Here is a 14562-nt window from a genome sequence, read left to right on the forward strand (position 1 = left end):
ATTTTGCTGAATTAAAATGTGACTGAAAAATGGCAGAGAAAAGTGTCCATACTATTGAGGGATTTAAAAACACTCTTCAATATTCATGAAGTTAGCCAAACAGTGGTATACTTACTTCTCGGATTCAAAATCTCCCTGCTCTTCAAATTTTACAGTATGCCTTATTAATCTCCACTGCTTAATGTCTGGTGTTGGGTTCCAGAAAACCTCTGAATTATCAGTTTTTTTGTCATTAATAAAAACTTCACTATCCTATATTAAAATAAATTAAAAATTAATGTAAAGAATTGTCATTATTTAAGAGGATTATTTACTATAATATTATAATAATAATACTTTCTTCCTGATACTTTATCCCATGGTTAAACACATTTTTAAAACAAATACATCTGGCACCTTTCTAAAAGTCCCAAATCTCTTGTCATTTTATAAAATCATTATATTAAATACGTAATACTAGTCATTTAAAAAATTTGGTTAAACACACAAAAAAGTCATGAGCTTTCACAAGTTTTACTGCAAAATAAATTTCAAACAATTACTTGCAAAACCTCAACAACCATTTCTGAATTATACAGCATAGTATTTGCTAGAGCTACAATGAAATGCTATTGACTATCTATTCAATATAATTATATATATATAATAATTATATATATATACACACACACACACACACACCTCAAAGAGCCCTTACCATTAAAAATTTGACCACAATCTTAGAAACTTCATTTTTTAAAATAGTTTTATATTTTTCCAAATGATTTTCAGATAGAAATAAAATTTTAAAATTTAATGTAATTAAATGTAATTTTAAAAATTTAAATGTAATTTAAAATTACAGAGCATATGTGGCCTTTTGGTTGAGTCTCTAGATCCAGATCCAGTTTCATTTTCTCATCACATTTCTCATCATTTTCGCTTTTTATAATGCAGAAAATAGAAGTGTTCACAGTGAGAATGCATCTAGGCAGTACCATGATATAGCCTTCTTATTCGTTTAAGCTCCTCTTAACAAAATTCTATAAGTGAATTTGTATCAGTAGAGAAATAAATCAACACCATTGCTCTCAAATGCTACTGTGTCCTTTCCATGTTCCTCAAAAGGAAATGTAATTCTTCTGGGTGAGAGGCAGTATACTGCTCGGAATAGAAACACAACCCTGGAGAGCCAGAGAACATGGGCTGTAATTCTTGTCCCATCACTTTGAGCAAATTATTATTATTTTTAAAGATTTTATTTATTTTTTCATGAAAGAGAGAGAGAGAGAGAGAGAGAGGCAGAGACATAGGGAGAGGAAGAAGCAGGCTCCACATAGGGAGCCCAACGTGGGACTCGATCCCGGGTCTCCAGGATCATGCCCTGGGCTGATGGCGCTAAACCACTGAGCCACCCAGGCTGCCCTCACTTTGAGCAAATTAAACTCTGTGCCTCAGTGTTCTCCTCTGTAAAATGGAGACAGTAACAGTACCCATTTCATATAGTTATTAAGTATTAAATGAGGTAATACGAGTAACATCTTTATTATTTTTAAAATATTTTATTTATTTATTCATGAGACACAGAGAGAGAGAGAGAGAGAGAGAAAGAGAGAGGCAGAGACACAGGCAGAGGGAGAAGCAGGCTCCATGCAGGCGTGGGACTCCATCCCGGGTCTCCAGGATCATGCCCTGAGCAGAATGCAGATGCTTAACCACTAAGCCACCCAGGCGTCTCTGAGTAACATTTTTATTTTTATTTTTTTTAAAGATTTTATTCATTTATTCATGAGAGACAGAGAGAGAGAGAGAGAGAGAGAGAGAGAGGCAGAGACACAGGCAGAAGGAGAAACAGGCTCCACGTAGGGAGCCCGATGCGGGACTCAATCCCAGGTCTCCAGGAGCACGCCCTGGGCCAAAGGCAGGCACTAAACCACTGAGCCATCCAGGGACCCCCAGAGTAACATTTTTAAATAGTGCAGTACATTATAAGTGGTATATGTTAGTATTTTTATTGAAATAAAGTCTTGGAAAGATAAAGTATTACATGAAATTAAATATTGTTGATAGATCAATGCTATAATAATACTGGTTAGGCTGAAGCTTATGTTGAATGATGCTTTTAGCAGTGGAATAAGTGAACTTATAAAATGTTATTTTAATTTTTTTTCACAGAATACAGTCTTCTTGTCAAGAGAAAATACAAAAATACTTACCCAATGGCCTTCCAAAGTAGCTAGGACTTCTTTTCCCAATTTAAGTTTCCCTGATATTTGATTAACACAGTCACTACTACCTAGAAATGGCTTTTAAAAGAAAAAACATCACAGAAATATTTTGCTTTAAACTTCTATTTACACATAATATAGACAAAAAGGAATGAAAGAAGTAATGGTATAGTTTTTGAAGGCAAAGAGGATGAAATCCTGACTCAAATTTTAGTCAGAAATGTTCAACGAAAAAAACTGGAATCTGTTGCTGTGGAAAATAAAGGTAAAAACAAACGGACTGTGTGATGTCCAAATACACATACTGAGAAAGATCACAAACGATGACTCATGCCCTGTGTGCTCTTCTGACTCAACCATGGTCCATCAATGTTGCAGTCTATTTAAGCTACTGCTTAAATTCAGTGGACTTGAGGGACTTAATTTACCTATTCGAATAATAGTCTTTCCTTTGAAACAAAACAGTAAAACAAAACTTAATCAAAAAATCATCCAAAAATTAAATTAGAAAGAATACACTGAGTTTCTATATATTGCCTTACTGATGTCTCTCGTCAGTGACACCCTTACAGGTGTGGAAAATTACTTAAGACATCTTTAGTCATGATTTTCAGATGTCATTATCACCATATAATCAAAAAATTTGCTAAGATTAAGGAAAAAAGGGCACTGTACCAAATACTACTTCTGATACTTTTTATAAGAACAAAGTTGATCAGCTGGATATCAAAACAGAAGAAATTTAGTAACAAATATCATACAGTTCATAGAAATATTCTTATCTGGACATATTGTATTGTCCTATACCAATAACTGCCACATGGAAAAGGTCATACATTTCCCTTTCACTTAGAGGCAGACAAAATTTTCCAAAGATGGCCATCTTCCCATTGAGAAGTGGGGTCTACATCCTTTCCTCTTAAATTTAGGTGGGCTTATAACTCTTCAACTAATCAAAAATGGTAGAAGTGATGTCATTTGACTTTTCTGCAACCAAATCATGAATAGCAATGCAGCTTCCACCTTGTTCACAAAAACACTTGTACTTGTAACTGTGAGCTGCCAAATAAGAAGTCTATCTTGAAGTGGCCATGCTGAGAGGCAGCTAAGCCACATGGAAGGGCCATATGTACAGGTGCTCAGATCAGCAGTCCTAGTCTTTAAGTTGTTCCAACCCCAGCACAAGACATGTAAGTGATGAGCCTTCACATAACTCTGGTTCCAACTGTTGAGCCACTCACAACCTGCAAGTCTTACTAACTGAGGCCCCAAACATTATGTGGAAGAGATAAACTACCCCCAATATGCTCTAAGTTCCCAACTGATAGAACTACCACAGATCAGAGCAAGGTTGTTTTCAAGGCTGTGAGTTTGAGTAAATTATTAGGCAGAAATAGTAAACAATACAATTCTTAATGTATACAACTTTAGCTCTAGCTGATATATACTTTGTGGTATTTTGTAAAGAAACGCTTTAATTTACTAAGAAATTTCTATCCATTCACTTCATAGATCTCATCTTCCATAAAATACCAATAGTCTTATTAATTAAAATCAATAAACAAAAAATGATGGCTTTCTGTTGTTTTGGATCTGCCCAGGCTGCCCTCTGATGAACTCTGTGCTCTTAAATTCGTTTTTTAATGAAGGAACTAAACTGGGCTCTTTGTCCAATATTAATAGCACAGATCCTCTTTAAATTGGGTGATACCTTCTATCTGTACTAACCTTTAGTTTGAATTCAAGTATTGCACTGTATCCAGTTTTTTGACATGTAATATTGACTATTCCACCAAGCTCCAGTGTCATTGTGCCATAAAGAATTCCTAAAGGAAAAAACAAAACAATTTTGACAAAAGGTTGAAGAGAGATACTAGCTAATAACAAGCAGAACTTTTCAATCTACTCTCCTTCTAGGAGAGACCAATAATTCAAGTGTATTCTGTCCCCACCCAATAAAAATCTGAAACAGACAAAGTTGTTTCTGTAGGACTTAGATAACAGAGGATACAATTATTTGCAGATTCCATTCCATTTGTAGATCAAATTATGTGTGAATTCACATTCTCACTAAAACATGTTAGCAATCCCAAAATAAACATCCACAGCACCTTTGTAGTCTTCCATGGACATGCAAAGAGTGGTGAAAAATCTGAGTTTTCCCATGTGCAAATTGTCAGTTGAGGCTGAACAAGGTAACATGTCCTCCTGATGTCATCCCTCACTTGGTAAACAAGTGCCTTTTTTGCAGTATATGTAAGTGCCACATTTTTCACAGTTTGGTGATTTTTGTTGCTATTTTATAGTTTAAAATGACTTCTAACTGTAGTGCTAAAGGGCTGCCTAGCATTCCTAAGCACAGAAGGATATAATGTACCTTATGGAGAAAATGTGTGTTAAAGCTTGGTTCAGGCATCAGATATAGTGCTGTTGGCTGTCAGTTCAATGTTACTGTATCAATGCTATACAGTAAAGTGTTTTTAAATAGAAACAAGGTTATATATTGATTGGTTGATGAAAAGGTGACTCATAGGAAACTAATCTTGTGTTTCCCCTAGGAGCAATGGTTTAGTATTCATTAAAATGTGTTTGTGGTGACTTTACGGAACATAACTACTGCTCATCCTAAGAATCAACTGTATAAGTAAGACAAACATGTAAAAAAAACAAAACCCTCAAGAGGTTCTGTGACTTAAAGTTGAGAAAATTCATTTACTTTTGTTAAAGTTTGTGTGTGTGTGTGTGTGTGTACATGTACACGTGTGATCTGTTCTTGGACTAAACTGTTAAGGCAGCCTTTAATATACAAAAGCACAATGTTAACTTCCAAGTGGGGACCAGGCTATGCAGTGTGTCTCATACTTATTTGGCTATGGAAGGTGTAACACAATTTGTGAGATTAAGAATTTGAGGAACACATCTTAGAAAATACACAAGGGTAGAAAACAATCATTATTTCCTATGCTCATTCACAAGAGCTATTATAATTTCTTTTTTTTTCATGCTAGAGAATACTGGCATTAGGTATCTACATAAAATATCATTTTCTTTATTCTAAATGATGTAAATATGTTAAAATATGTTTCTTATCAATTTAGTTCATGATTTCAGATATTTCACTTCATGCCTATTTTAAGAACCACACATGAAGCTCTAAGAATTATCTAGCCTGAAGTCACAAGGTGGCTACTCTTGTACTTTTTTTTTTTTTTTAAGACTTTATTTATTCATGAGAGACACAGAAAGAGACAGGAACATAAGGCAGAGGAAGAAGCAGGCTCCTAGGGAGCCTGGGAGCCTGATGCAGGACACAATCCCAGGACCTCGGCTGGGATCATGCCCTGAGCCAAAGGTAGATGCTCAACCACGAGCCATCCAGGTGTCCCTACTCTTGTACTTCAAACAAGGTAGGTCCCATGTTACACTAGATGGGAGTTTAGTTTCAGAGTTCTCACTGGTTTGGCCTTACAGAAGATTCTTAACTTTCTCAGTTTCTACATCTGTGAAATGAGGCCACATTAAATAATTTCCATGCTTTCATGAATCAGTTCCTAAAAGAGGATAATTACCCCAAAAAGTTATTTTTAAAAAATGGGTTGGAATGGAGTAAACAGATAATGAACAAACTGAATATTGAAGCACACGCATAATAGTGCAGGTCACATTGATCTTGACTCTGCAACATCCTAGGTCTGATATCTCAGGCAAATTAACATCTGTGTGCCTCATTTTCCATATTCATGAAACAGAAACAGACACTCCACCTACTTTACAGGTCTGCTGAAGTGATTAATGAGTTTATAAATGTAAGGTACATAGAATGGTTGGGTCCCTGGTCTGTCCTAAATGACAGTATCTTTATCTGTATCCTCAATAATGGGGAAAAAGTATAATACGTTGGTTTTTAAGAAATTGCTGAGTATAAGAAAAAATTTTTAAAGGACTTAGTATAGTGAAAAGCAGTGAATTAACGTCTTAAAAAGGGTGGTGGTACAAAAAAGTTGAAAATCACTTTTAAGGATTTTGAAATAATGGCAGTTTCACCAATTTTAAATCCTGCATATTAGCTAAATGAAATTCCATTATTATAAATCAGCCTCTTCCAGCGGAAGTATGTGTCATAAAAAGTCCGTTGTGAGTGAATTAATTTGCCACAGAAACATTCAGTAGATGACAGCAATAATCTTAAATATCTATAAACCAAGGACACTTTCAAACAAAAGGTTGACTCTATCAATCACAAAACACAAGAAATTACAGCCATATACATTTACTTAAAAAGGCTTACAGAATATCTAACTCAAGTATGGAAAATACTTACCTTTACAATGAGCATATGGCATTGTCATGACATAATCTTCACCTCTATTCAAGAAAGTTAATCGTGCTTCTCCTTCTAATATTGCAGACAATGAGTTTCCTAGAATAAATATCATTTATTAAATTTCACAAAACTAATGCAACCAATTCAAAATAAACAAAATATACTTAACCAATTCAAAATAAACAAAATAAACAAAATATACTACCATACATCTACAGTGGAACATCTTAAAAATGTCTCAATCTCAATGTGTATATCTGTTATATCCAAAACTATGGGACCCATATTCCTAGCCTTACAAAATGAGTACTTTTAAAAGGTACGGTTATGTGCTTGTTACGTTATTTTACATGAGGCTCTTAAAAATCTTAATCATGTAGAACATGCAGTAAAACACTGTTTTATGGTATGGCTTAATAACATATCTATGTTTGAATAAAAACATTATTTCTTATCTATAAGTTACACAGTTACTTTTAGTACTTAAAATTGATGAAATACTATAGATAATTTAGAAAAAAACATAAGCATAACCTATCAAAATGCAACTGATGATAAAATTCCAATGTATTTTCTTCTAGCTTTTCTCCCATGAGAATTCTTCCCTCTCATCACATTTTATTGAAGCATAATTTACCTACTGTAAGTGACCCACTTTAAGTATGTATATTGACAATCTTGGCAACTGTATACAGTCACGTAATCATCATCATCACTACCACAATGAAGATACAGAACTTTGTATTACCCCAAAAAGCTCCCCCTTGCTTCTTGGCAGTCAATCCTTTCCTCCAGCCCCAGGAAACCACTGGTCTGGTTTCTATCATGGTAGTTCTATTTGTACAGATGGCATCACAGAATAAATAGTTTGTGTTTGACTTCTTTCACTTAGCAAAGTGTTTTTCACATTCATCCATTGCTGTTGTATCAACAATTCATGCCATTGTAACAATTTAAAAAATCTAATATATGAACATAGTATATCTATTTACATGAATCTTCTTTAATTTTCCTCAGCAATGCTTTGTAGTTTTTCAGTGTCTAAGTCTTACACATCTTTTACTTTATTCCTAAACATTTTTTTCCACATATTATAATTGGAGGTGTTTTTTAAATTTCATTCTGTATAGAAATACAATGGACTTTTTGTATTTTGACCTTGTATCCAGCAACCTTACTAAATTCATTTATTAGTTCTAGTAGTTTTTATTTGTTCTTAAGAATTATCTGTATAGATCAGGTATGTATATGTTTTTTTTTTTAAAGATTTTATTTATCTATTCACAAGAGACACACACAAAGAGAGAGAGAGACAGAGAGGCAGAAGCATAGGCAGAGGGAGAATCAGGCTCCATGTGGAAAACCTGATGTGGGACTCGATCCTGGGACCCTGGGGTCAATGCCCTGGGCTGAAGGCAGATGCTCAACCACTAAGCCACCCAGGTGCCCCTGTATATGGTTTTTAACTTTCTCCTTTCTAATCTGTATGCTTTTTCTTTAACTTGTCTGTTGCATTGGCTGTGACTTCTAATACAATTTTGTACAAAACAGTGAGAGTGAACATTTTTGCCTTGTTCCTGATCTGAGTCCCATGTCGGTGCTCCCTGCATGGAGCCTGCTTCTCCCTCTCTGTCTGTGCCTGTGTCTCTGCCCCTCTCTCTCTCTCTGTGTGTGTCTCATGAATAAATAAATAAAATCTTAAAAAAAAAAGCTATTTTTAGATTTCCCTGTTACAGACTTATCTATGGTTCTCCACTCTATCAGATAACCAGACCCCTTGGTTTCTGTTCTTGTATTTTTCTAATTTTATCATAATTATGTTTTTCTCTCAGGTTTAAATTTAAATAACTGATTTTTCTCCATTTAAAAATTAATTAAGAAAAAACAAATAAAAAGGATGTCTGGGTGGCTCAGTTGGTTAAGGGTCTATTTTTGGCTTAGGTCATGATCCCAGCCCTGCATAGGGCTCTCCTTAGCAGGGAGCCTGCTTCTCCCTCTGCCTGCTGCTCCCTCTGCTTGTGCTCTCTCTCTCTCTCTGACAAATAAATAAAATCTTTAAAAAAAAAGTACTTAAGGTTAAATAACTTCTCCTGGTATATAGCTTTGGCCATTTGTTTGAATTGTCATAGTTTTTAGATTATAGTTTCCTACCATAACCATATTTCTATATTTTCCCTTGTACTAACAAAAGTTTTTATTTGTATGTTATTTGGTCCAAGATTAAATATCACTACTGAGTAACCCTAGACCAAGGATTTTAACTGCATTCTTTCTCTATTTAAAGACTAAATAGAATGATCAAGCCCTCAGGTATAATAAGATGGAACAAAAGACCTCAAGTGGAACTAAAGGTAAAATAAGCACATTATGAGTTAAAGTAGCTTGCTAAAGTGGTCAATCATTCTGTCTTTTGGATAAGTGGTGTTTCCCATGAATTTACACATACGTGATGAATACTTACACAAAATGGGTCATACTTATGAATTAGACTTATGAATGGGCAAAGAGAAATACAAAAAGGAAAAGCCATTATCCAAGTAAGGATGATACTTACAATGATATATAAATTCCTTACTAAAAACAGCCCAAGAATTGTCTATAGAAAACCTCACCGGAGAATACTACCTTCCAGAAAAGGGTGCAGATTGAAAAAAGGAGAAACTTACCATAGAACTTGGACTTAGCCAGGATACTCCCACTAAGGCAAAATCCATCCTTTCGATTACTAACATAAAAGGCAGATATTGGTGGATGATGGGACACCTATTGAACACAAGAAAAAAATGTAAAATATAATAACAAACATATTATTGTGCTATTACCAAAATTTCAAGTCTTAAAAGTATACTCTAATAAGAAGTAATGTTTGATAAGTGGTAAAATTAAACATTGATGATTATAGTAAACAGCCTCCAAGATATCTCCCAAGGAAACTACCTCCTGGTATTCATGTCATTAGGCATGAGAGGTGCTCCTTTTACATTGTTTCAAAGTTAGTTTGTATAAAAGTAACAGCATGTCACTTCTGAAATTAAGTTATAATGCACTATCCATTTTGATGTCTCTCTCTCTCAGATCATTAGGTCTGAGAAGCCAGCTTGCATGTTGTGAATAACCCTATAGAGAAGCAATGTGGAAAGAACTGAGTGCTCTTGTCAAAAGCCATGTGATAAGCTTGGAAGTGAAATCTACCAGCCCAGGTAAGTCTTCAGATGATTGCAAAGATGCCCAACATCTTGACTGCACTCTCATGAAAGATCCTGAGCCAGAACCATCCAGCTAAGCAGTTCTCAGATTCCTAAACTTCATTGTAGGAGCTAATAAATGTTTGTTTTAAGCCATTAAGTTTTGGCAGTCACTTATTATATAGCAATGGATAACTAAAACAGTGGCTATTCTTCATATGGATTACTGAATAGGTGATAGGAAACAAAAGCTTTGACAAATATTACTTAAGTAATCTAATATTTTCAATATATAAATACCTTAGTAGGTTTTTTGAAATGAGTTAAAACTAAAATCAAACTCTTTTCAAGTTTCTCAATTCAGTGAGGAATTATAGTGAGCTAAAATGCAATATGGTACAACCAATAATTTTTAAAAAATTAATACACAGCTGAGTGGTCTTAAGAGGCATATCTAAATCTCTAGGGTAGAGGAAGGTTTTTCAAATGACACATAGTTTCCTCATCCTTCTTACACTCCAATGAGAATTGTTATGGTGATAAGTGATTTTTATTGAGGAAAAAATGTCATATTCCTCAGGACCAAGGGGAAAGGGGGATGAGGAGAAAAGATTGAGAATCATGAATATAAATGTATATAAGTCTAACCTAATCAAAGATTAAAACTAAGAAATATTTTTGACTGCCTACCATGTGTAAAACAAAATGAGAGGTTTATAGGGAGGGCATTCCTTAAAGGAATTCAATTAGGAAATAAATATTTTGTAAAAAGTTAAATAATGTGTTAAAATAACAGCTTAATGGATAGTCACAAAAAAAATACTGAAATCTGAGAAGGGAAAAATCACTGGGATATGTAGTCACTTGGATCATGAAAGAAGAGCAAGTCAGGGTTGGTTTAGATGGAGAATACCTGAGAAGAAATACTGTGATGGGAGAATCAAATTTTAAAATAAAGAGGCAAAAAAGTGCAATATCAGGTTAACTAATTATGAATGCACTACAGAAGGTTCAGAAAGATATCTAATTTGAGATTAATTTAGAAAGATATGGAAGACCTTGAATGCCAGACAAATGAGTGTAAATCTGATTTAGGAACTAGGAGATCATTGGACATTTTTGGTCATAAAGGAAACAAAACTGGGGTCGTGGGGGGAGATGCAGGAAAAATAAAGATTTATTTTGGTCACAGGATTCCATGAACTAATAGTAATATTTTAAGTATGATATTTAGTAGTATTTAGTAGTAAAAGGTTTAATACTTATCAAATGTTCATTAATAAGAAAGGTTAATTAACAGTGAGTTTACGGAGTTAATATTTTTTTATTAAAACATTCCAATAACTTCCAAACCAGTTTTGTTTCTGTAACATGCACTTCTAATACCTGTTCAGCAATATAAAAAGTTTTGCTGTTTGTTCTGGGATGAATCCACAAACAACGGAAAGTCTCACCAAGTATAGGATTGTAAGGTTTCTTCAGTCCCTGGTAAAAAAACATACAAGTTTCAAAATACAAATCTGGAAGATTCAAAATAGTTTAAACCAGTCAAATTAGGTTTAACAGTGTCATCTGGGAACTATCCTTATAAAATTTCACAGTAGATACATGAAATAAAATGAAATGATTTCAATCCCAATATAGGCCTAAATGATTAAATAGTTTGCAATTTTGCTAACTCAAAGAGGCCTTGTCAATGCTTATCAATGCTTATTAATAAATAAATGAAAGATAATACAAAAAATAAAGAACTCATATAAGTTTAAAGAAAGTAAAATATAAACATTACCTTTGGCTTTTTATAGAATCCTGACAAATACCATTTTACTACTTTCCTCAAACGGAAATAAGGATTTTCTTCAAGAGCAGCCCTAAAAAAACAAAATGGTTATGCATAAAACTTTCACAAAATATATCATAAATTCTCCCTTGTATTTATCAAGTAAACAGCTGAGTACAAGATATGGCTGGAAAACCTAAGTCATATTTAAGAGAGACGGCAAAAACAACCATGTAAATCAGACTGTAAGAATAACTTTTCATAATCTGGTTGCTTTTCTCCCCATTTTTCCTATTGTTTGATATACTGCCCAGGTCTTTGCTCAAGTAGTGTTTGGAAACTCTCCAAACCAAGGCTTTCAAACGGGGTTCTGTAGAGCCCTAAGTGTTGCTAAGAGTTCTATGAGAAATTATGATTGAAAAAAAAAAAAACATATTTTGAGATTCAAGTACTGTATGCCACCTAGCATTTGCAATGAATGATGTCAAGCAGCCTCATTAACAATTTCATTAGAGGTCTTCAGTTCCCTATGTCAGAGAAGAATCATGTCTACCTTATTCAGTCTATTTTCAGCCACTGATGCTAATTAGAGGAGATCAACAGTAATTGGTGAGTGCTATCCTACATGAATGGAGGACCATAGGCTGATATTAACCTCTCCCACGCAAAATGCTCCCTTAAAAATAGGGCTGTATGCCTTTTTAGTTCTAGTACAAGATACTGAAGTTTTGAATCACAAATATGAAAGTTTTAAGATAATTTAAGTCAATCAAAAAGGATTTAACCTATTCTTAGCCTTCAATCCTACGTGCTAACAACTGATTTTCCAGAGTGAATAAATTCTATCAATGTAGTAGATAATCAAAGAACAATTTTCATTTTAAACAAGAAATTTTTAGAAGCCATGACTCGGCTACCCCCTTGCCCTTTTGCTGTTGCTATAAACACTGCAAAACATTGTGTATGTCAGAAGTGAATACTACCAAGTTTTCAAATATATATTACAACTTCATGTATATTACAATTTAACTATTATTTCCTTCAAGCATGTCTGAAAGTTCAGTGTAGTGATTTTTTCCTGAGAGAAAGAGAGAGAGAGAGAGAGAGAGAGAGAGAGAGAGAGAGAGAGAGAGAGAATGTGCATCTGTGCGTGGGGCAGAGGGCAGAGAAAGGAGGAGAGAAAGAACTAAGCAGTCTTCATGCCCAGCCTAAAGCTGGTTCCAATCTCACAACCCTAAGATCATGACCTGAGCTGAAATCAAGAGTCAGATGCTTAACTGACAGCCACCCAGGCACCCCTAGTGATTTCTGAAAAAGAAGCGTAAAATGGAAGAGACCAGGCTTAGGCTTACTGACAACTGCGCCAAGTGGAAAACTTGCCCTTATTGGGAGTAACAACTGATTGCACTCTTCCTACCTCGGTTTAAATTCTCTTACTATGCAGTTTTATTTCATATTTTGCATATACAGGTCAAAACTCAAAGCAATATGAAGTACATGTCTTGATATTGTCCCATCTCTCCATATAGGCACCTTTTTTTATGTTTATTTAAATAGTTTTAAGCATAAAAAAACAAATACAATTATGCAGCCAGAGCACTTTTTAAGAAAGAAAAGGCAGGGATGCCTGGATGGCTCAGTGGTTGAGGATCTCTACCTTTGGCTTGGGACATGATCCCGGGATCCTGGGATCGAGTCCTGCATCAAGTTCCCTGCAGGGAGCCTGCTTCTCCCTCTGCCTATGTTTCTACCTCTCTCTATGTGTCTCTCATGAATAAATAAAATCTTTAAAAAAAAATAAAAGGAAAGAAAAGGCAGCGAATCACACCCATTTTTTTGTACCTTGCTTTTTTCACCCACACATAATCCTGAAGATCCCTCCAAATCAGGTTATAGACTTCTTCCTTATGTGTAAATGTATCATAATTATTTAACCACTGGTCAACTGTGGCTGAATACCTGAGTTATTTGATCTTTTACTATTACAAGCCTTGCTGCAACAATCTTGCATATATGTCATTTTGAATATGTAGAGGTATATCTGTAGAAGTTATTCCCAGAAGCAAGATTACTTTATCAAAGGGCTGAATGTATCTATAATTCTGGTAAATACTGCCAGGTTCCCTTCAAAAGCACAGTGCTAGTTTGTATCATGCAACAACAGAAGTGTACAAGTGCCTGTTGCCTCACAAATTCTAAGCAACAGTGTGTGTAGCCAGAATAATTTGGGAAAATAGGAATCTCTTAAGATCTTATTGTGATTCATAGGAACCTGCTTCATATACTGAGAGAAATAAATTTCTAGACAGATAAAAGAACTATAATAAGATGTAAAGCAGAACTGGGGTTATAAAACTTTTGGATTTTGGTCACTATGATGGATTAAAAATAATAGCTCATAATTTGAATCTATAGTTTTCTTATTATGAGTGAGATTTACATGTTTAAGGACAGTTTCTATTCATTTTTGAACCGCCTGGTCATTTCCTCCTCTCCTTTTTCTATTAGGCTGCTGATCATTTCATTAAATTTGTAAGGGCCCTTTTTATTTTAGGAGAAGCAACACTTTGAGTGTGCCTTAATTTGCAAAAAAATCTCCCAGCTTCTCAATTATCTTTTGATTCAGATTGTGCTTTTTGGGGGCAATGTTCATTACCGCAACTAACAGACTAATAATGTAATCACTAAATTAAATACAGATATTGATGTCTGCCTTCCTCAGAATTATACCCAGGATCTGCTGGCAGAAAGAAAACTAAAGATGAAAGTAAGGATTCATACCATGAGCCAGCAATTGGCAGGACATACCAGTTGTGGTAAGCTGCACATGTGTCATGAGCATACAGAGAGGATATGTATAAACAAAAGCACAAGCCCCAGGATGGGACCTGAACAAGAGCTTAGTGGACCTGGAGCAGGGGACAAGGAATGCTAACCACCTCTCCCTATGTTAGGTCAGTGAACGGGTCAGGAAGCCTGAGCAAGCAGTACTGTCCGTAAGGGGTAGACTCCTGTCTTCCTCAAGCTTATGATTTCTCAACTCAGCTTCATAAATGGAAATATTAT

The 14562-nt window shown here is 34.8% G+C and overlaps 1 protein-coding gene across 9 annotated transcripts in view; it reads right to left on the reverse strand.

Moving 5' to 3' along the window:
- Positions 1–14562, reverse strand: part of OSBPL8 (oxysterol binding protein like 8) — a 147349-nt gene that overhangs the window by 14417 nt on the left and 118370 nt on the right. For all 9 annotated transcript variants that reach the window (XM_072772840.1, XM_072772842.1, XM_072772844.1 and 6 more), the window contains 7 exons: positions 11506–11587; positions 11103–11201; positions 9198–9294; positions 6529–6627; positions 3936–4033; positions 2196–2285; positions 116–252 (listed from right to left, as the gene is read on the reverse strand). In XM_072772840.1, coding sequence (XP_072628941.1) covers positions 116–252; positions 2196–2285; positions 3936–4033; positions 6529–6627; positions 9198–9294; positions 11103–11201; positions 11506–11587 — 702 coding nt within the window. The remainder of the gene's footprint in view (positions 1–115; positions 253–2195; positions 2286–3935; positions 4034–6528; positions 6628–9197; positions 9295–11102; positions 11202–11505; positions 11588–14562) is intronic.

The sequence above is a fragment of the Canis lupus genome, chromosome 13 (assembly GCF_048164855.1).
Source record: "Canis lupus baileyi chromosome 13, mCanLup2.hap1, whole genome shotgun sequence".
In the NCBI taxonomy this organism is placed as follows: Eukaryota; Metazoa; Chordata; class Mammalia; order Carnivora; family Canidae; genus Canis; species Canis lupus.